This window comes from Lipotes vexillifer, unplaced genomic scaffold (assembly GCF_000442215.2).
Source record: "Lipotes vexillifer unplaced genomic scaffold, Lipotes_vexillifer_v1.1 scaffold495, whole genome shotgun sequence".
Taxonomy (NCBI): Eukaryota; Metazoa; Chordata; class Mammalia; order Artiodactyla; family Lipotidae; genus Lipotes; species Lipotes vexillifer.
Genome location: NW_006770132.1, coordinates 218499 through 242137, shown reverse-complemented (window position 1 = coordinate 242137; position 23639 = coordinate 218499). Strand labels below are relative to the sequence as shown.

The following is a 23639-nucleotide window of genomic DNA, read 5'->3' as shown; positions in this document are numbered from 1 at the left end:
AATTTACAGTTCTTCCGATCGAATAACCCCTTCTAGATCAGAATAACATTCTCCCCCATTTTCAAATATAAGGAAAGGAAAGCAAAGAGAAAGAGATTAAATACCCCTTGCCTACCTCTTCCCAGAGCCCCTTAACACAGAGACCCACAAACAGGGTAGAACCAGACCCAGAATGACATTTCCATCCAAATAGCCAAACTTCGCTCCATGTCCAAAAAATTAAAATTTTCCTAAAAACAAATAAAGCACAAATATCCATCCACTGATAACTCTGTTCCAAAGAGTACGAAATAGCAAAACAATCTAAATTTCAAAAGTCCGTGATTACAAGTTTAAGTTCCTTTGTCAGCTCCCAGGCAGAGCAGTTGGGTTCCATATTGAAGGACAGATGACTGTTGTAGGCTAAGCTTTAACTGCTAAGAAATATGACCTTTGGCCAGCAAACATTCCATAGAGAGATTCCACAGCAGGACCACTGGATTGCCTGGCCTCACTGAAAGGAAAATTTGGAGCTGAAACTTTGGAATGAGAGTTCAAAGGGGAGTTATCATCCTCACGTTGTATCATGTCATGTCATGTCATGTCATCATGACCATCAACACCATTTCTACAGACATCGTGGACTCAATCATTCATCTTCCCAAAGGCCACAGAGAATGTAGGACTTTCTCCTTATAGGCTCTTCAGCCTGTGACATTTTGGCCTTTGTACAGGAGGACACAGTGCCTTGCTGAGTGAGAGAGAGAAAGAGAAAGAGACCCATGGGGAGGCTGACCATCTGACAGCCAATATCCCTCTGCCTTTGCTGGTCTCCCTGATTTTTCCTGCTTCTCCTTCTCCCCACTATGAAGGAGTGTGCTCTGCTGTTCTTGCTTTTCAGGACGTACTGCAGAACTCATCCACAGGCACAGAGAAATTCTATGCTTCAGAAGCCAAACATGGATGGTGAGTCCATAGAAAAGCCAATCACTTCCCTATGTGAGACCTAAGGCCACAAATCTTCCCAGCTTGGAAGATACTTATTAAACGTTAGCCTGTTGGAGACTACCCAGACGTAAAGTCACACTCCCTGACGTGTCCTCTGTCACTCTTTCGAGACAGTGGCTAAAAGGAGGAGAAGGACATGGCGCAGGTTAAGTATCATGCCCACAGGTTCAACAAAAATCACACCTCAAATGGACAGGATACAAATTTTCCCTTCCAAGCAAACCTGTAGTAAAACATTGTGTCGATGGTACACCAATACTTAAGTGCTAATATTTAACTGAAGATGTATCCAAAAGCTCATTTCTGATGGAGGTAACTCAAGGCCCCTTACAGCCCCTGTTCTGGTCTGGGATGATATACCTGGAGGGTCACACGTTAAAAAGAATTTAGAAAGGTCAGGCACCCTGAGTTAGACTCAACAAATATGTGTTAGGCACCTACCACTTCCCAAGTTCTATGCTAACAACATTCAAAAGGAGAGTCACCAGATGACTATCAGGAAGCTTTGACATAAGTGGGGCTGCACAGCTAAGTGGAAAGAACACGAGCTTTGCAACCTGAGTTTAATTCCTGACTCAGCTGTGTGGCTGACCTTGCATATGTCACCCAGTCTTTTGCCTCAGATTTTTTTTTTCATTTGCAAAATGGGAGTAAAATATTTACTTTTTTCATAAGTATAAAAAACTTAAATTTAAAATCATATTTTTATCCTATTACATTGACAAGGAATAAAAAGAGTGATAATGTGCAGTGTTAACAAGGTATGGGGACCAGACACTTTCACCCATCAGTGATAGGAATATACATCTGTGTATCTTCTATAGAGAGTAATCTGGCAATAACATACATCAAATAAAAAATATGCATAACATTTGACTCAACAGACTACTTTTAAGAATTTATCTTAAGGAAATGACTGGAGAAATTTGCCCAGAGACTAACAAGACACTTCACCTGTCTGTTGTTTATAATGGAAAATTGTTTAAATCAATTATGGTCCATCAATACCATGAGATTGCTGTTTTAAAAACTATAAATGCCATTTGTATTCTTTGCTGTAGGAAGAAGCTGTCTGTTTATAAACTATACTACAAAATACATTACCTTATGAAAGTTAACATGGGTATGAATATAGAAATATATTTAAGGAAATAGCTGATATACCTGAAGCTGTCAATTTACAAACAAATGGCTAATGGACCTTCTTCAGCTTGCTAATAGTGTTTCTCTCTGGGCAGTCTGATCCAGGGAGGGATTCCAGGTTACAAAATTCTGCAGGCAAAATGTAATGATCATGGATGATAATGTGAACAATGCCCCTTGGATTAACATAATGTATTAGCCCCAAATTTGGGTGCTTTTTAATTTCTTCTTTAAGCTTTTTCTCTACACCAGGATTTTCTACAATAACGATGTCTCATTTTTCCCCCCATTGGAAACAATAAAACCATTTTATTTTTTGAAAACAAAGAAGTCACATATAAACAATAATAAGCCTGATGCAAGTGCGTGTTGGACACTCGGTAAACCAATGCTTTGTGCTTGTTTTTCACCAACTGTCTCTGAGCTCTCAGCCCACAATTCTATCCTCTGCTCTGTCACACTGCAGCTAAAACTCTACAGATCGCAATGCTCAGACTCCCTTGCCAGTCGGCTTCCTGCTAAGTTCTGCCAACGAAGAGGCACTAGAGAGAGACAGGAAGGCAGGAAGAGGAAGAAAAGGATACCCTTTATGTTTCCCAGTTCCAGTTAATGAGACTAGGGCAGCAGCAGGAGACTGGCTGAACTCCTGCATCTTAAGACGCACAGCACTAGCATCACTGCATCTTCTCATGGGTACCAGCAGGAGGCGGGATGCATCCCCCTTGCCATCTGGATACTTTCATTCCTTCACCCTTTCAACTGCGCCCTTTGGTCCACTGAAGCCCTTGCCAAGTCAGACTCCCTTCTCAGAGTTCCACACACCAGCATCATGGAGACTTTCCAACCCTGGGTTCTGGTAACTCCACCTCTTCCCTTTGCTTCCCCGTGCTTGTAGGCAGTGCCTGCCTCTGCAAATGTTAAATCTCCTGGTTTCTTCTGCATCCTCCCCTTTTTTTTTAAATTTTAAAAAATTTATTTATTTATTTATTTATTTATTTATTTTTATTTATGGCTGTATTGGGTCTTCGTTTCTGTGCGAGGGCTTTCTCTAGTTGCGGCAAGCAGGGGCCACTCTTCATAGCGGTGTGCGGGCCTCTCACTATTGCGGCCTCTCTTGTTGCGGAGCACAGGCTCCAGACACGCAGGCTCAGTGGTTGTGACTCACAGGCCTAGTTGCTCCACAGTATGTGGGATCTTCCCAGACCAGGGCTCGAACCCGAGTCCCCTGCATCAGCAGGCAGACTCTAAACCACTGTGCCACCAGGGAAGCCCCTGCATCCCCTTTTTGAACTTTGAGACTTCTACCACCAGTGTGAATCAAATCTCTTCTTTAACACCTATTATCTTGACTGTATCATGTATCATTTTTATAATTAGAAGACAATGAAGCTATTTTATTTTTTAAATGTCCCAATTATACGGAGCACGACTCTTAAAACATATTAGTCATTGTACTTATTATTCACTGTTCCTGTAGGAATCTCTCCCAACTATGCTACTGAGCCTCTGCACCAATCTGAGGCATAGACATTTTCTTTCAACCTCAATAACACAGCTGAAACAAGACAAAAAGGCTTATTAACATTTTACTAAGAATAAATGATATGACAGATGATAACTACTCACAGAAAATTTAAAACTGAATATTGGTATAGCTGTTCTCATTCTCAAGCAGCCATGTGAGGGATTGCTTCTTCCAGCCTCTTCCACATAGCAGATGCCATCTTTCCTCAGTGACCTAGGGGGACCCTCTGGTTAGACCAGAGTTTCTTCACTTTCAAGCTCCAGAGAATTATCTCTTCCCCGCTAAAGGTCCATCTGTCAGGCATCTTTTCTTGTTCCAGGATTTACTCCTTTCCAGGAAGACTGACAATGGGAATACCAAATTCATTCAATGACTACACTGCTCTCTACCCACAGGGAAGCCTTCAAGGCCAGTAGCAAATGTATCATAGTATGAAGGGCAAGAATGCTTACTGCCATGATCTAAAGATCTAGCATCAAAAACCCCAGAGTTGCTTGTATGATTGTAGGTAGGTGAGGAGGCAGCCCACGAAACAACTAATGTTGAATTTCTCACCAGTCTGTTGTTTGGGAGCTCAGAGAGTATCTTCCATTATTTCTTGAGCATAATTTTTAAAAATTATATACTTACTACAGTTCCTTTTTTTTTCAAATGTAAACTGATCTGAGAAATCCGAAAGTCTGAGAATCACTGCTACATGTTTTTATATTGAAGAGATTTGAAATACATTAAAAGTTAGAGCTGAGGTCACATAAGAGGGAAGCCCTGAACATATCAAAAAAGGAGGAAAGAGGCATAGCCCAGCCCAAAGGTGAAGTGAACCCAATGGGGATAATCATAAGCATTTTGTGATCCTGAATAGTTACTTGAGTGAAAACGTACAATAGGGCTTCCCTGGTGGTGCAGTGGTTGAGAGTCCGCCTGCCAATGCAGGGGATACGGGTTCGTGCCCCGGTCCGGGAGGATCCCACATGCCGTGGAGCGGCTGGGGCCGTGAGCCATGGCCGCTGGGCCTGCACACCCAGAGCCTGTGCTCCGCAACGGGAGAGGCCACAGCAGTGAGAGGCCCGCGTACCACAAAACAAAAACAAAAACAAAAACAAAAACAAAACGTACAATAGAATGGGCAGTGGAATGGCAGCCCTGTGGCCAAACTGTTCAAAGTCAGCTGGGTGCTGCTTACAGCCACAAGTTGGCATCAACAGGAAGTATGTCTTCTCCAAAGGAGAAAGCTGGCAGGACACGGTAGAGTGTTGAGGTCCAAGCCATGCTGGGAATTCAAATTCCATGAAGGAAAACTGAGGATGAACTAATTCATTCATCCTGGGCCAAGATTGCAGAAAGCAGGGGAGGCTATGCCTTCTTTCATCCCAGTCACATTGGATGTGAAGATCAAAGTCAACAAGACTAATTTCAGAGACCATCTGCTGATGGGGCTGAGGCTTTACTTGCATCTCCATCCAAGTTTGGGAAGAGCTGATAGATTAAAATCAACATGGGCTCTGGAGGTAGACATGGGTATGTGTGTGCCAGAGTGTGTATGTGTGTGTGTATGTCTGTCTTATTTGCTTGAGTGTTTTAATTATCTAGACAATTTTTCATGCCATTTCTGCCTTGAACTAGGCTATGTGATAACTCATTTTATCTCTTTAGTCTCAATTTCCTTATCATTTGAAGGACTGGGACTAAATAATATACAATAACCTGCTCAGCTAGAACATTTTAAGATTCTTTTATTCTAATTCCCTTAAATCTCTATAGAAAAGGAATGTAGAATAGACAGAAGTTTTAGTTCTGGCTCTGTAATACGAGCTATTTAAACTGCATTGAAGACTTCACCCCTGTAAACTCAAGTTTCTGCACGTGAAAATTATACGGAAGATCTACCTTGGTTGGGCCATAGTTACTATTAGATAAGAAAATATATGTAAAAGAGCAAGGTTCTTTCTTGGCTTATAAAAAGTACTAAATATTTTTTTGATAAAGTCTGTGAGTGCTCTTATTATACTAAAATAAAGCCTTCACAATCCACAGAGTAAAAGACTATCGATAGTAAACTTAAATGGTCCCAGATAGTTAAAACTGTCAAGATTTTTATCAGATTTTTATAGTTTCATGTGTTTCCACTAGAGCATTCAGCCTATTATTTCTTAACACCTTGGTGTGTTTACTTATAGCACGTCTTTTGCTCTTTATGGTTGTTTACTTCTCTTCCACAATGGCCTTGGAAGAAAGTAATCAATTTTGCAGCATTATATATATACTAAGAATAAATATACTCTGACTCTCCTGGGAATAAAATGTTGGCCTGGGTGTTGATTTTATAAAAATGATTTGTCACTACCCTCCACCCAGCAAGCAAAGTCCAAAAATTGGGAATCATGCTAGATTTCTTCCTCCCCTTCACTTACTTGTCATGTTGACCTTTTAAGTCATCACCTGTCTTCTCCCCACTCCCCACTCTAATCAAGCTGCCATTATCACTTCTGCTCTAACCCAACTGGTTGTCTCCTTGTTCTTTTATCCCATGTTGGAAAGAATTATAAGAAACAAGGGATCACTGCATCAGTCCTCCTGGATTACTTTGAACTCAGCCCAGTTCAATACAAACTACCAGGCCAACAAGATGGTAAATTGTTTCTTTTGGAAACCATCTTTGTATTTTGTTTTCCTGTTACAGACATATGTTGCTAAGAGATCTTTGGCTTAGCAAGACCCACTATATTTTTGCTAGAACATCCTGGCTTTGTCTCCCTGACTACTGCAATCAAAACCTCCCAGCCATCCTAAGAGGCTCATTAACATCACCACATAAGGAAACTACTCCACCTTTACACAGTTTTGCAAACTCCACAGGGGTCCATGTTTTGCTTTTTTTTTTTTTGAGGCTGGTAGAATCTTTTTTATTTAAAAGCTGAGCCTTCTAATACAGTGATTTCCTGAAGTTTCAAATAACTTGCAAAGTATGAAACCTGAATTCCTTTGTAAGGTCTTCTGTGATACCTTTAACTTTCAGTCATAGCATTTAAATGAAGGCAGCTATGATTTTAAAATATAGTACATAACGATAGGTACACAGAAATATTATGGATTTTTTCATAAGTACTTTTGCATGATACTAGCAGGGAGAGAAAAAAAAGCATCTTGTGGCAGGTTAAGTGCCAAGTTCAGGTTCAGGCTCTCTAAGCTTTAGGCAAAAAGCTTGCCTCTTTGCTGGTCAGACCATACACAGGGCAGTTCTGTTAACGTTTAGAAGCCTATGAATACGAATGTGTCCAAAGAAAATCAATGACAATCAGAACATCAGAAACAATACCACATAAGCAATGTTTAGGTGAACCACATCAAACCTGGAGAGGGCTTCACCTGAGGAAGTTAAGGCATGTAAAATGGGGATTAGATCTTATCCTTGTTTCTACACATTTTAGGCAAAATGTGTAAAATTCACAAGGCAAAGATCAAAACAAAGAAAAACAAATCCACCTAATAATACACTATGGAATGGGTATGTCCTGAAACGGAATGTCAACGAAGCATTTAAGTGGAAGTTAGATAAACCATATGTTAGGTGTGTTCTAAGGGTTCGTGAGCTGAAACTTTTTTTTTTTTTTTTGCGGTACGCGGGCCTCTCACTGTTGTGGCCTCTCCCGTTGCAGAGCACAGGCTCCAGACGCAAGGCTCAGAGGCCATGGCTCACGGACCCAGCCGCTCTGCGGCATGTGGGATCTTCCCAGACTGGGGCACAAACCCGTGTCCCCTGCATCAGCAGGAGGACTCTCAACCACTGCGCCACCAGGGAAGCCCTGAGCTGAAACTTTTAAGCCCATTTATTGTAAGATGTTATGATTCCATGGCAGTTTCAAGTCTTTTGGTAATGATGTGCAATGACCTGGGGATTTTTTTTTCAGTGGAATAATGCTATGATTTCCAAATCCCTTTCAGCCAAAATTGTTTGTTTCAGCCAAAATTGTTTGATCCAAGTAACCTACAAAGTGCCTTGAGCTCCATGATGAAAGATGCTATATAAATAAAAAGGGTAATTTAGTCATAATAAATAATGGTAATGATGATGGATGGTGGTGTCACAGAGAAGCTGGCCTGCCATTAGGGAGCCCAAAGCAACCAGCATTGAACTGGAAATAATGTGTGCCCAGGCCAGGAGGATATTAAGTGACTGAGACCATGTTAACCTTTCAACCAAAGACCTGGATCAAGCCTCTGATTCAGAGGTGTGAGCATCTGAAATGGAAAAAACTACAGTATTTATTCCAAAGCTTGAATGTTACTTTGGACTTATAAGACCTCTACCAACATAGGTCAACAGGGAGCTTCCTCTTCCAACAGAGGAGAAAATTGAGTAGGTCAGGGGAAGAGCCAGAATTCCAAACTAGAGTTATGACTCTGAACCCCATGCTCTTTCCATCCTCTACAAGACCCCAGACAATTCAATGGAACATGTAACTTCAGAAAAGAGCCAACTTGGATGAGAAAATGTTGAAATGAGGTCATGTCTCTCAAGATGGCTTGCAGAGCTGTTTTCCATCCATTTAGGCTCAGTAAGCCTGCTAGTAAAACTCTTAGCCCCTCAAGCATGGAGGAACCATGCACTGAAGCCGTGGAGCTGATCTCCAGAGTTAAAGGAACACGTGGTAGGAGCCAGCTGAGTTCTGTTGGACCAGGAAAGGACACTGCTTTAGGGCTTTGTCCAGCTTGAGATCTAGGAAGCCTGATTGCTGCCAGAGGCCTGATTGATGCCACCTGCTGAAGGACTTGGCCTCCCAAGCCTCACATGTGCTTGAAGACCAACCAGTCACCATATGCAAAGAGGAAGGACCCTCCTCTCTGCCCACCAAAAACTACCATCAAAAAAAAAAAAAAAAAAAAGAAATCTGGAAACTACAAAACTAGGAATCTTGTTAGAACACATGGATGTTTTCCTTACCTACTTATCTTTCCTTTTTTTGGTGGTGGTATATATTGAAATTTTCGTTTTACAGCCTTTAGCTTTAACTTGCTTGCATTTTGGCATAATTTAACATACTTTATCATTTGGAATCTATTCTCATCCTCTTTTTCTAGTTTAACATCTTTAAATTTTTAACTTAACAATATTCTTTTTGTGATTTTCCTTTGAAACTAGTCTATTCTCAGCCTTTTAACATTTATTTTGGGTTTTTATTTCCTGAAAGAAATTATTATTTTATATTTCTTAAACATTTTCTTATTAATTTTAAGTCATTGTAATTTTATCTCTGAAATTTTTTTTAAATTTCTTTATAATTCTCATTTTACCTCTTGTTTCACCTTTTCAATACTGCTCTATTTTCCCAGTTTCTAAACATATGCTTTTGCCTCTTTAAAACTGATATTTGAAATTATAACTTCTTCTGCATTTTTATTTTTTGAAATTATTTTTCCTTTCAAATTTTCTGTTTACCTTGTATTCTGTTTATTTCCATAGGATACCAATGTCTAATCCTATAGTAAAAAAGAATCATTTGTTACCATAGGAAGGGGCTTTAAGTCTTTTTCCACAGTTTGAGGCAGGTATGTATGAATGTTAATCCTGTCACCCCCACCCACTGACTGAGTGATCTTGGGAACCTGCTCTTCTATCTGGGCCTCAGCTCACAACTCTGCAAATGCTGACCCCTTATGACACTGGAATTCACCTTTCCTATTATACATTCTGAAAGGCATGGAGGAGCTAGGCCAGGAGAAGCATCACCCCAATCTTCCCTCTTGCAGCCAACCATTTTTCAGTCATTTCACTTTTAGCCATTCCACAGCCATTTTTCAACCATTTCAGCCATTCCATTTAGATAAAGTGACACCTTTAATACAGCTGTATCCAGAATCCAGTAAAATACAACTGAGAATAAAGATTTATCTGCAGGAAATAGAAGCAAATCAAAGCATTGGTCTTTTTTTGTTTGTTCGTTTTGTTTTCTTTTATTATTTCTTTTAATCTTTTTTTTTACACAGCAGGTTCTTATCAGTTACCTATTTTATACATATTAGTGTATATTTGTCAATCCCAACCTCCCAATCCATCCCACCACCCTCCCCCACTGCTTTCCCCCATTGGTGTCCATACATTTGTTCTCTACATCTGTGTCTCTATTTCTGCCTTGCAAACCAGTACATCTGTACCATTTTTCTAGATTCCACATGTATGCATTAATATACAATACTTGTTTTTCTCTTTCTGACTTACTTCACTCTGTATGACAGTCTCTAGGTCCATCCACATCTCTACAAATGACCCAGTTTCATTCCTTTTTATGGCTGAGCAATATTCCATTGTATATCTGTACCACATTTCTTTACCCATTCGTCTGTCGATGGGCATTTAGGTTGCTTCCATGACCTGGCTATTGTAAATAGTGCTGCATTGAACACTGAGGTTCATGTGTCTTTTTGAATTATGGTTTTCTCTGGGTATATGCCCAGTAGTGGGATTGTTGGGTCATATGGTAATTCTATTTTTAGTTTTTTAAGGAACCTCCATACTGTTTTCCATAGTGGCTGTATCAATTTACATTCCCACCAACAGTGCAAGAGGGTTTCCTTTTCTCCACATCCTCTCCAGCATTTGCTGTTTGTAGATTTTCTGATCATGCCCATTCTAACCAGTGTGAAGTGATACCTCATTGTAGTTTTGATTTGCATTTCTCTAATAATTAGTAATGTTGGGCAGCTTTTCAAGTGCTTCTTGGCCATCTGTATGTCTTCTTTGGTGAAATGTCTATTTAGGTCTTCTGCCCATTTTTGTATTGGGTTGTTTGTTTTTTTGATACTGAGCTGCATGAGCTGCTTGTAAATTTTGGAGATTAATCCTTTGCCAGTTGCTTCATTTGCAAATATTTTCTCCCATTTTGAGGGTTGTCTTTTCATCTTATGTTTTCTTTTTCTGTGCAAAAGCTTTTAAGTTTCATTAGATCCCATTTGTTTATTTTTGTTTTTATTTCCATTACTCTAGGAGGTGAGTCAAAAAAGATCTTGCTGTGATTTATGTCAAAGAGTGTTCTTCCTATGTTTTCCCCTAAGAGTTTTATAGCGTCTGGTCTTACATTTAGGTCTTTAATCCATTTTGAGTTTATTTTTGTGAAGCATTGGTCTTCACTTCAAGGAAATCACAATTTGAGCCCTGACTTTGTCACTAACCAACTAACTGGGGGAGTCATTTGATTATTGTGGATACCAATTCCCTCCTTTTTAAAAGGAGTGTTGGATGAGATTATTTCTAAGGATTCCTCTGTTATTAATTGCCAATGAGTCTATACCTTTCTATTCAAAGGAACTATGAGATTGACATTAATGTATATAGAGATTACCCTGTTATTTGTACCAGGTAACAGAACCCAAGAGAAGTTATTCCTGCCGGAGTACCAAGACCTCTCCAGTCAAGCCCACTGAAGAAAACAACAACATGTTACCATGGTAACATAAATGCGGACTAGGTTGAGCCCGGTGCGTGACATACTTGCCATTGATGACACCATCTGGGTTGAGCATGGGGATGATCTTGAAAATGAAGTTTTCCCTCAAGAGCCTAGCCACAGGGTCACTGCTGACCAGGAACTCCAAGGTCCCCTTCATCACCCAGCTGGCATTGCTCTCTCCTGGGTGAACTCGAGCAGTAATCACCTGGTATGGGCGCTGCCCTGCAGAAAAAGAGACACAAGAAAATTAATCTAAGTACACTTTCCATTTCCACCCAGATAATCTCCAGGAAGCCAGTATTACACGTGACTGGCATGAAGCCTGAAACAGAATGACTGCTTCTAATACACATCTAATGTACATGAATCCATTTTCCATCTGCCTCTATGGTCTGCAAGACTCAAGAGAGTATAAAGTTAAAGCTCAAGGCTGTTATCCAAAGCATAAGTACTTAGTGGCATCAAAACCAACCAAGAATCAGATTTTAGCAAGACCACCAAAGAAATAATTTACTCTTCAGAGTCCAACAGCATGATGCTGAGTGTCCCAGATCTGAGATTGAATCTTAGCTTCATCATTTACCAGTTGTAAGACCTCAGCCAAATGACTTAATTTCTCCAAGGCTGCTTTCTCATCTGTAAAATGAGGACAATAATACTGACATCCTGCAGCTGTTATAAAAACTAAAGGATGTGATTATAAAGAACTTGGCATATTGCTTGCTGTTCAGTGTGTACCTGTTAGCTCTCTCCCTTCTCAATTATGAGGTCTGTGGTTAGGATGGTGCCTCACATTCCCCAGTAGAAATAGGAGTCAAGTACAGAAACTGAGTTGGGAAATTTATGACTGATTTTATGACACTGAAGCCAATCCTGGAGAGATTTCACAAAAGAGGGAAGTACCTGGAAGCTCAATCTTGGAGTTGCAATACTTCCTTCACTTTGCAGAAGAAATCAGGAACACACTCTCTGCCAATCACAGTGAGTGTATTGACCTGAATAGATCTTATGAAGAATGCACTGATGAAAGAGAGACTTATCCCTTCTTTGCTGACAGAAGACACATGGAGTATCGTAGTGTTGAAACGTATTCTTAGACCACATCTGGGCTCAGGTGGTAAATGTCTTTTGATTGATTGGTGATGTCTGTCCCCAGACACTTGAGGAAGAAGTGGGGAACATGTGGTATCATACAAGCAATTCACCATGTCTGCTCTAACCCCTTGTTTAATTTTGTGTGGGTTTTTTGACTCTTCCTTCTGTATCCTCACCCAATTCCTTATTGCTCCTAAACCCATTCTAATGATGAGAACTAAATATTTGCCAAGTATAAATACCTTGGCCACTAAACAGCCTAAAAGTTAAACCAGTCATTTTCTGCCTGATCATTCAAATCATGAGTTAAATATGGCTTTTCTTCCCTTAAGCAGTAATCTCTTTGAGGGAATAAACTGTGTCTCTAATTCTGTACAAAGAAAGACAAAACTGAATAACTCTCAATTACAGCTAAACAAGAAGTAATGGAAGATACAGAGAAATAAACTATTAATTCCCTAATTATATTACTATTATCATCAATTAAAACAAACAAAAAACCCTCTGTCAACAGCCAATGAGATGCAGGTTTAAGGGGCATATATTGGTCCATTTTTACTGACTATGGTGAGAGCACGTTACTTCCCTTTGTAGATCCTTCATATATTGTGGATAATATTCAGTTACATTTTTGCTTAAGCAGGTATTTTGAACATATTCCAGAAACTGCAGGAGGCACTAGGTAGAAAAAGTTGAATATATTATAGTACTTGTTCTGTAAGAGGCCAAAGCATTTGTCGGTAGTGACAAACATGCAAGCAAATAATGACAAGTAAGCTAGTGGAGGTGTATATAAAGCACCAAAAATAGATGTGAGTCAGAGAGGGAAGGACATTTCCAGCGATGTGATGTTATTTAGACTGGGTCCTGCAGGATAAGTATCAGCTAACTAGAGAAAGAAGGTGAGAAGGGGTCTTCTAAGCAAAGGAAAAGATAAATGGCAAAGAACACAGAGGAGAAAAACTGGTGCATATTCAAGAATAAAGAAAAGGAATAAAGAAAAGCTGTGAATGGCTGAAACAAAGGATGAGAGATAGTAGCTTGTGAATTTAGAAAAGAAGTTTGGTGTCAAACTGTTAAGATTCTTCCTCATATATTTTGTTTAGGGATTTGGACTTTATTCTACAGATCGGAAGTACTCAACCATGGAGTCAGTGTGTCCCTGATATGCTATGATCTGTGATGAGATCAACTGAAGAATCATTGGTTAGTAATAAAAGTGTAAATGCTTGTTTTATATATATATATATATATATATATATATATATATATACATACACACACATATACACTACACTATATATGTATACACATACTTTATAAATACACATACATAGACATATATACATGTATATATACACACACACATACACATATCACACAAAATGCTGGCTACCACCCAACAGCTTTTCTCCCCTTCTTTCCTACTACCAGACCCCTGATTCTGGGGGGTTTAAAAAGTGCCCAGATCAAAACACCCAGCTTCGTGGATCCTCTTGATAGGTAGGAGTGACCATGTGACAGGGTTGAGACCAATGAGATGTAAATGGCAGCCTGGGGTCGATCTTTCTGGAAAACTGATTAAAGGGCACTATTTCACCTGGCAAATGCCTTCTTGGTTTTTGTCCCTTATCCCTCATCTTTGTCTCTTGTTCCTTCCGTGAACATAGATCTGATACTTTCAGGTGAAGAAGCCAACTTGAGAATCAAAGTCACATGATAAGATGTTACCATAAAGATAGAAAGAGCCTAGGTTCTTGAAAAATCCCTTAAGCAGCTACCCTGCACCTTCACTAGCTTCTTCAATGCTTCTGGATGTTTGAGAGCAATAAACCACTATTTGATGGGCAAATGTAATCATGTTTCTGTTATATCTTGTTAGACTCTAGTTTAACTTATATAAGAGCAGATTTAAAATCATCCTTAAAATAAGATTACTTTGGAGGTTTCCGGGAAGATGGCATAAGAGTAAAGCACGGAGATCACCTTCCTCCCCACAGATACACCAGAAATACATCTACACGTAGAACAACTCCTACAGAACACCTACTGAACGCTGGCAGAAGACCTCAGACCTCCCAAAAGGCAAGAAACCCCCCACGTACCTGGGTAGGGAAAAAGAAAAAAGAATAAACAGAGACAATAGAATAGAGACGGGACCCACACCAGAGGGAGGGAGCTGTGAAGGAGGAAAGGTCTCCACACACTAGAAGCCCCTTCGCAGGCGGAGACTGCGGGAGGCGGAGCGGGGAGATTCCCGCACAGAGGATCGGCGCCGACCGGCGCTCACCAGCCTGAGAGGCTTGTCTGCGCACCCACTGGGGCGGGCGGGGCTGTGAGCCGATGCTCGGGCTTCCATCGGAGCGCAGGGAGAGGACTGGGTTTGGCAGCATGAACCCAGTGTGCAAGGGGTTAGTGGACCACGGCTAGCCGGAAGGGAGTCCGGGGAAAAGTCTGGACCTGCCGAAGAGGCAAGAGACTTTTCCTTCCCTCTTTGTTTCCTGGTGCGCAAGGAGAGGGGATTAAGAGCGCTGCTTAAAGGAGCTCCAGAGACGGGTGCGAGCCGCGGCTAAAAGCGTGGACCCCAGAGACGGGCAAGAGACGCTAAGGCTGCTGCTGCCGCCACCAAAAAGCCTGTGTGCGAGCACAGGTCACTATCCACACCCCCCTTCCGGGGAGCCTGTCCAGCCCTCTACTGCCAGTGTCTCAAGATCCAGGGACAACTTCCCCAGGAGAACGCAGGGCGTGCCTCAGGCTGGTGCAACGTCACGCCAGCCTCTGTCACAACAGGGTCGCCCCGCACTCCGTGCCCTTCCCTCCCCTGGGCCTGAGTGAGCCAGAGCCCCCGAATCAGGGGCTCCTTTAACCCCGTCCTGTCTGAGCGAAGAAGAGATGCCCTCCAGCAACCTACACACAGAGGCAGGGCCAAATCCAAAGCTGAGCCCCTGGGAGCTGTGAGAACAAAAAAGAGAATGAGAAATCTCCCCCAGCAGCCTCAAAAGCAGAGGATTAAAGCTCCACAATCAACTTGATGTACCCTGCATCTGTGGAATACATGAACAGACAACGCAATCATCCCAAACTGAGGAGGTGGACTTTGAGAGCAAGATTTATGCTGCATAGCTTTGCTTCCACCATTTGTCCTAGGGTTCTATCCATCCGTTTTTTTTGTTTTGTTTTATTTTTAATTTTTTCTTTTTTTCTTAATAATTATATTTTTATTTTAATAACTTTATCGTATTTTATCTTACTTTATTTTACTTTAACTTCTTTCTTTGTTTTCTTCCTTCCTTCCTTCCTTCCTCCCTCCCTCCTGCCCTGCATCCCTTCTTTCTTTCTTTTTCTTTCTATTTCTATTAATTCTTTCTTTCTACTTTTTCTCCCTTTTATTCTGAGCTGTGTAGATGAAAGGCTCTTGGTGCTGCAGCCAGGAGTCAGTGCTGTGCCACTGAGGTGGGAGAGCCAACTTCAGGACACTGGTCCACAAGAGACCTCCCAGCTCCACATAAAATCAAATGGCGAATATCTCCCAGAGATCTCCATCTCAACACCAGCATCCAGCTTCACTCAACGACCAGCAAGCTACAGTGCTGGACAACCTATGCCAAACAACTAGCAAGACAGGAACACAACCCCACCCATTAGCAGAGAGGCTGCCTAAAATCATAATAAGTCCATAGACACCCCGAAACACACCACCAGACGTGGACCTGCCCACCAGAAAGACAAGATCCAGCCTCATCCACCAGAACACAGGCACTAGTCCCCTCCACCAGGAAGCCTACACAACCACTGAAATCAACCTTAGCCACTGGGGACAGACACCAAAAACAACGGGAGCTACGAACCTGCAGCCTGCAAAAAGGAGACCCCAAACACAGTAAGATAAGCAAAATGAGAAGACAGAAAAACACACAGCAGATGAAGGAGCAAGATAAAAACCCACCAGACCTAAAAATGAAGAGAAAATAGGCAGTCTACCTGAAAAAGAATTCAGAATAATGATAGTAAACATGATCCAAAATCTTGGAAATAGAATAGACAAAATGCAAGAAACATTTAACAAGGACCTAGAAGAAATAAAGATGAAACAAACAACGATGAACAACACAATAAATGAAATTAAAAATAGTCTAGAAGGGATCAATAGCAGAATAACTGAGGCAGAAAAACAGGTAAGTAACCTGGAAGATAAAATAGTGGAAATAACTACTGCAGAGCAGAATAAAGAAAAAAGAATGAGAAGAATTGAGGACAGTCTCAGAGATCTCTGGGACAGCATTAAACACATCAACATTCAACTTATAGGGGATCCAGAAGAAGAAGAGAAAAAGAAAGGGACTGAGAAGATATTTGAAGAGATTATAGTTGAAAACTTCCCTAATATGGGAAAGGAAATAGTTAATCAAGTCCAGGAAGCACAGACAGTCCCATACAGGATAAATCCACAGAGAAATACACCAAAACACTAATTAATCAAACTGTCAAATATTAAATACAAAGAAAACATATTAAAAGCAGCAAGGGAAAAGCAACAAATAACACACAAGGGAATCCCCATAAGGTTAACAGCTGATCTCTCAGCAGAAACTCTACAAGCCAGAAGGGAGTGGCAGGACATACTGACAGTGATGAAGGAGAAAAACCTGCAACCAAGATTACTCTACCCAGCAAGGATCTCATTCAGATTTGATGGAGAAATTAAAACCTTTACAGACAAGCAAAAGCTGAGAGAGTTCAGCACCACCAAACCAGCTTTACAACAAATGCTAAAGGAACTTCTCTAGGCAAGAAGCACAAGAGAAGGAAAAGACATACAATAACGAAGCCAAAACAATTAAGAAAATGGGAATAGGAACATACATATCGATAATTACCTTAAATGTAAATGGACTAAATGTTCCCACCAAAAGACACAGATTGGCTGAATAGATACAAAAACAAGACCCATATATATGCTGTCTACAAGAGACCCACTTCAGACCTAGAGACACATACAGACTGAAAGTAAGGGGATGGAAAAAGATATTTCATGCAAATGGAAACCAAAAGAAAGCTGGAGTAGCAATTCTCATATCAGAGAAAACTGACTTTAAAATAAAGACTATTACAAGAGACAAAGAAGGACACTACATAATGATCAAGGGATTGATCCAAGAAGATTTAACAATTGTAAATATTTATGCACCCAACATAGGAGCACCTCAATACATAAGGCAAATACTAACAGCCACAAAAGGGGAAATCGACAGTAACACATTCATAGTAGGGGGCTTTAACACCCCACTTTCACCAATGGACAGATCATCCAAAATGAAAATAAATAAGAAAACACAAGCTTTAAATGATACATTAAACAAGATGGACTTAATTGATATTTAGAGGACATTCCATCCAAAAAAAACAGAACACACATTTTTCTCAAGTGCTCATGGAACATTCTCCAGGATAGATCATATCTTGGGTCACAAATCAAGCCTTGGTAAATTTAAGAAAATTGAAATTGTTTCAAGTATCTTTTCTGACCACAAAGCTATGAGACTAGATATCAATTACAGGAAAAGATCTGAAAAAATACAAACACATGGAGGCTAAACAATACACTACTTAATAATGAAGTGATCACTGAAGAAATGAAACAGGAAATAAAAAATACCTAGAAACAAATGACAATGGAGACATGATGACTCAAAATCTATGGGATGCAGCAAAAGCAGTTCTAAGAGGGAAGTGTATAGCAATACCATCCTACCTTAAGAAACAGGAAACATCTTGAATAAACAATGTAACCTTGTACCTAAAGCAATCAGAGAAAGAAGAACCAAAAAACCCCAAAGTTAGCAGAAGGAAAGAAATCATAAAATACAGATCAGAAATAAATGAAAAAGAAATGAAGGAAACGATAGCAACGATCAATAAAACTAAAAGCTAGTTCTTTGAGAAGATAAACAAAATTGATAAACCATTAGCCAGACTCATCAAGAAAAAACGGGAGAGGACTCAAATCAATAGAATTAGAAATGAAAAAGGAGAAATAACAACTGACACTGCAGAAATACAAAAGATCATGAGAGAGTACTAGAAGCAACTCTATGCCAATAAAATGGAAAACCTGGAAGAAATGGACAAATTCTTAGAAATGCACAACCTGCCAAGACTGAATCAGGAAGAAATAGAAAATATGAACAGACCAATCACAAGCACTGAAATTGAAGCTGTGGTTAAAAATCTTCCAACAAACAAAAGCCCAGGACCAGATGGCTTCACAGGCGAATTCTATCAAACATTCAGAGAAGAGCTAACACCTATCCTTCTCAAACTCTTCCAAAATATAGCAGAGGGAGGAACACTCCCAAATTCATTCTACGAGACCACCATCACCTTGATACCAAAACCAGACAAGGATGTCATAAAGAAAGAAAACTACAGGCCAATATCACTGATGAACATAGATGCAAAAATCCTCAACAAAATACTAGCAAACAGAATCCAACAGCACATTAAAAGGATCATACACCATGATCAAGTGGGGTTTATTCCAGGAATGCAAGTATTCTTCAATATAGACAAATCAATCAATGTGATAAACCATATTAACAAACTGAAGGAGAAAAAACATATGATCATCTCAATAGATGCAGAGAAAGCTTTCGACAAAATTCAACACCCACTTATGATAAAAACCCTGCAGAAAGTAGGCACAGAGGGAGCTTTCCTCAACATAATAAAGGCCATATATGACAAACCCACAGCTAAAATCATCCTCAATGGTGAGAAACTGAAAGCATTTCCACTACGATCAGGAACAAGGTTGCCCACTCTCACCACTTTTACTCAACATAGTTTTGGAAGTTTTAGCCACAGCAGTCAGAGAAGAAAAGGAAATAAAAGGAATCCAAATCGGAAAAGAAGCAGTAAAGCTGTCACTGTTTGCAGATGACATGATACTATACATAGAGACTCTTAAAGATGCTACCAGAAAACTACTAGAGCTAATCAATGAATTTGGTAAAGTAGGAGGATACAAAATTAATGCACAGAAATCTCTGGCATTCCTATACACTTATGATGAAAAATCTGAAACTGAAATCAAGAAAACACTCCCATTTACCACTGCAACAAAAAGAATAAAATATCTAGGAATAAACCTACCGAAGGAGACAAAAGACCTGTATTCAGAAAATTATAAGGCACTGATGAAAGAAATTAAAGATGATACAAATAGATGGAGAGATGTACCATATTCTTGGATTGGAAGAATCAACATTGTGAAAATGACTCTACTACCCAAAGCAATCTAGATTCAATGCAATCCCTATCAAACTACCACTGACATTTTTCACAGAACTAGAACAAAAAATTTCACAATTTGTATGGAAACACAAAAGACCCCGAATAGCCAAAGCAATCTTCAGAATGAAAAACGGAGCTGGAGGTCAAAGCTACAGTAATCAAGACAGTATGGCACTGGCACAAAAACAGAAAGATAGATCAATGGAACAGGACACAAAGCCCAGAGATAAACCCACACACATATGGTCACCTTATCTTTGATAAAGGAGGCAGGAATGTACAGTGGAGAAAGGACAGCCTCTTCAATAAGTGGTGCTGGGAAAACTGGACAGGTACATGTAAAAGTATGAGATTAGATCACTCCCTAACACCATACACAAAAATAAGCTCAAAATGGATTAAAGATCTAAATGTAAGGCCAGAAACTATCAAACTCTTTAGAGGAAAACATAGGCAGAATACTCTATGACATAAATCACAGCAAGATCCTTTTTGACCCACCTCCTAGAGAAATGGAAATAAGAACAAAAATAAACAAATGGGACCTAATGAAACTTCAAAGCTTTTGCATAGCAAAGGAAACCATAAACAAGAGGAAAAGACAGCCCTCAGAATGGGAGAAAATATTTTCAAATGAAGCAACTGACAAAGGATTAATCTCCAAAATATATAAGCAGCTCATGCAGCTCAATAATAAAAAAACAAACAACCCAATCCAAAGATGGGCAGAAGACCTAAACAGACATTTCTCCAAAGAAGATATACAGACTGCCAACAAACACATGAAAGAATGCTCAACTTCATTAATCATTAGAGAAATGCAAATCAAAACTACAATGAGATATCATCTCACACCAGTCAGAATGGGCATCATCAAAAAATCTACAAACAATAAATGCTGGAGAGGGTGTGGAGAAAAGGGAACCCTCTTGCACTGTTGGTGGTAATGTAAATTGATACAGCCACTGTGGAGAACAGTATGGAGGTTCCTTATAAAACTACAAATAGAACTACCATATGACCCAGCAATCCCACTACTGAGCATATACCCTGAGAAAACCATAATTCAAAGAGTCATGTACCAAAATGTTCATTGCAGCTCTATTTACAATAGCCCGGAGATGGAAACAACTTAAGTGTCCATCATCAGATGAATGGATAAAGATGTGGCACCTATATACAATGGAATATTACTCAGCCATTAAAAGATGAAATTGAGCTATTTGTAATGAGGTGGATGGACCTAGAGGCTGTCCATACAGAGTGAAGTCAGTCAGAAATAGAAAGACAAATACCTTATGCTAACACATATATATGGAAGTTAAGAAAAAAAAATGTCATGAAAAACCTAGGGTAAGACAGGAATAAAGACACAGACCTACTAGAGAATGGACTTGAGGATATGGGGAGGGGGAAGGGTAAGCTGTGACAAAGCGCGAGAGAGGCATGGACATATATACACTACCAAACGTAAGGTAGATAGCTAGTGGGAAGCAGCTGCATAGCACAGGGAGACCAGCTGGGTGCTTTGTGACCGCCTCGAGGGGTGGGATAGGGAGGGTAGGAGGGAGGGAGACGCAAGAGGAAAGAGATATGGGAACGTATGTATATGTATAACTGATTCACTTTGTTATAAAGCAGAAACTAACACACCATTGTAAAGCAATTATAGTCTAATAAAGATGTAAAAAAAAAATAAGGTTACTTTGAATAACATGCATCCATCCAAGTGTGCTTTCTGGACTGGGGAGAAAAGAATGGCAGAGAGTTGTAGTAAGAATATTTGTTATGTATGTCCCAGAAAACAACAGTTGAGAATGTCTACTTTAAGAAATAGAAAGTAAATGATGGCTTTCCAACAGGAGAAAGACATGCCAAAGACTGTGCTTCAAAAAAAGTCTGACATTTATGAAGACAGTACATTTGTTTAACCACAGACAATGGTGGGGTTATAGAGCAGAGAACAACTTTTAGAGCCATATTTCCAGAGTTCAAATTCCAGCCCCACCATGTTCTACCTGAGATGAATTATGTTAAGTTTCTGAAGAAACTGAGTATTGGGTTGGATATTCTGCATGTAAGCCTAGTGATTTGCTAACTGGAACTTACTATTGGCAGAGGGTGGTATATAGTTAGCTAGCTGAGCACAGTTGAAGTTAGTTGAAGGTCAACTTTCCCACTACATCATTTTGCTCACAATTACTTTTCACTCCTTCCAAAGCAAGCTGTATTGGCATGCCAATAAAAAGCTTGTTGAGTAATAGAGGCTTGACGAGTTTGTACCCAATCAGTGGCCTATTTTCAGTTCTATAATTCCATATCACTCTCTTTGTGGTTTTTGGACTATGTTCATTTACAGCATATTGAACAACAATAGTAAGTGCTCCCAGCCCAGCAAGAAGAAATTTAAAAAAAAAAAAAACGTAGCTTAAGCTCGTGTAAATTTTCAACACCAACTGAACACTCTCATTGTCTGGGCCATCTGAGTCCCATTGCCTGGTAACCAGTGCAATGCAGTGCATCAGTCAATAAGCCAAATGCAGCTCTTGCAAAGAAATGTCAATGATGTTTCTTCCCTTTGGAGAGTCAGGTTGATAATCTGCTAGACTGTAATACACCACAAAACCTGCCAGGCTGTTCTGAGCATCTGAAGAAGCAAACAGGGAAAACTGTGGATTCTCATGAAGAAATAAGTATAAGCAGAATTTTAGCCATTTCTAGTTGATTTTCCTCCTTCCTCTCCGTGATTTAAGGCAATTCTGCCGTTGTACTGGTGAGTTAAACTTATGGGACCATTCAGTTGTAGCAGCAAATGGTGCTCCGGAGAACCCATAACAGACAACAGCTGTAAATAGTATGCAACATACATACTATGTGTTTTTTCTTGTAATTGACAATTTCAGTTTTAATAACTCATCTTTGCTTAGGGTAGGGCAAAGAGTATCAAGTATATGTCTTTTTTTTCCTCTGTAATTTATAAAATCTATTCCAGAGGCCACCAAAATCTATGGGGGAGTCATGGTTTGGCAAAATTGTAATTCTGAAAGCAACATATTGAATTTATGTCAGTGGTAATGACATCTGTATTAGAAACAAGTAGGGGGTGGTATAATGCCTGAGAGATATCAGGCTCAGGGCCAATGAAAAGCTGAATAAGAACAGAAGACATGTGTGATAATACACATGTATGCTCAACTATATAAACATCCATTCATTTATTCCTTCTTTCTTTCAACAATATATATTAAGCTCCTACTGGCACACTGTAAGGTTCTGGAGATTCCAAAAGAAATAATGATTTTTGCCCTCAGGGAACTAATAATAGTCTGGTGAGAAAGACAGGCACACAGATAATTATGATCCAATGATCAGGGACATTTGTGAAGACGTTTTTCAAAGCACAGTGGAATGCTCATTACATTATTTATGGTAATGCGAGCAACTGGAAGTGACTTAAACATGCATCCACAGGACATTAGTTAAAGAAATGATACGTAAAACAGAATACTATGCAACCATTAAAAATGGCACATAGATCTCACACCGGAAGATATCTGTCACACAGTGATGAGTGAAAACAATGTAGGCGAGAGCGCTGAATCATAATGGATCCCATTTGTGTCACTGTAGATACTTAAAGGTATCTATATACAGAGACACATCTGCTAGTGGAGGCCACCTGGGTCATTTCTATGTCTTCTTTATCCCAATCTAGCATGTTTGTCTCTCCAGAAAATAACAATCATATGTCAGTTTTCATAAAGGCAAAATATTTTCCAGGAGTAGTAAACCACAGAAGAGAAAGATTAAAAAAAAGTTTTTTTCACAGAAGACGTGACATATGATCTGGTTTGTCCCATTGGAGTTTGAGTTTGCCAGATGAAGAAAAGAAAGGAGGGAGATGATGGAAGGGGGTAAGTCGATGTATTTGCAAGATAATGAGGTCATAAAGCACAGAGTGTCTGAAGAAGAGTGATGTGATTTTATGTGACTAAAACACTAGCTATATGGAAGGTAAGAAGGGGAGTGATGCTATAAGCTAAGTCTGTACCTGTTTCTTTTAAACAGGCCTTTTAGCCCATGCTAAGGAGTTTGGAAACAATCTTATAGGCTGTGGAAGCACCATGGAAAATCATTTTGCAAGAGTGTGA

The 23639-nt window shown here is 39.8% G+C and overlaps 1 protein-coding gene across 1 annotated transcript in view; it reads right to left on the bottom strand.

Annotated features, from left to right (window-relative positions):
* Positions 1-23639, bottom strand: part of AGBL1 (AGBL carboxypeptidase 1) — a 436183-nt gene that overhangs the window by 230853 nt on the left and 181691 nt on the right. Inside the window, exon 13 of the mRNA XM_007446037.1 lies at positions 11142-11322. Within this exon, the coding sequence (XP_007446099.1) occupies positions 11142-11322 (181 nt within the window). The remainder of the gene's footprint in view (positions 1-11141; positions 11323-23639) is intronic.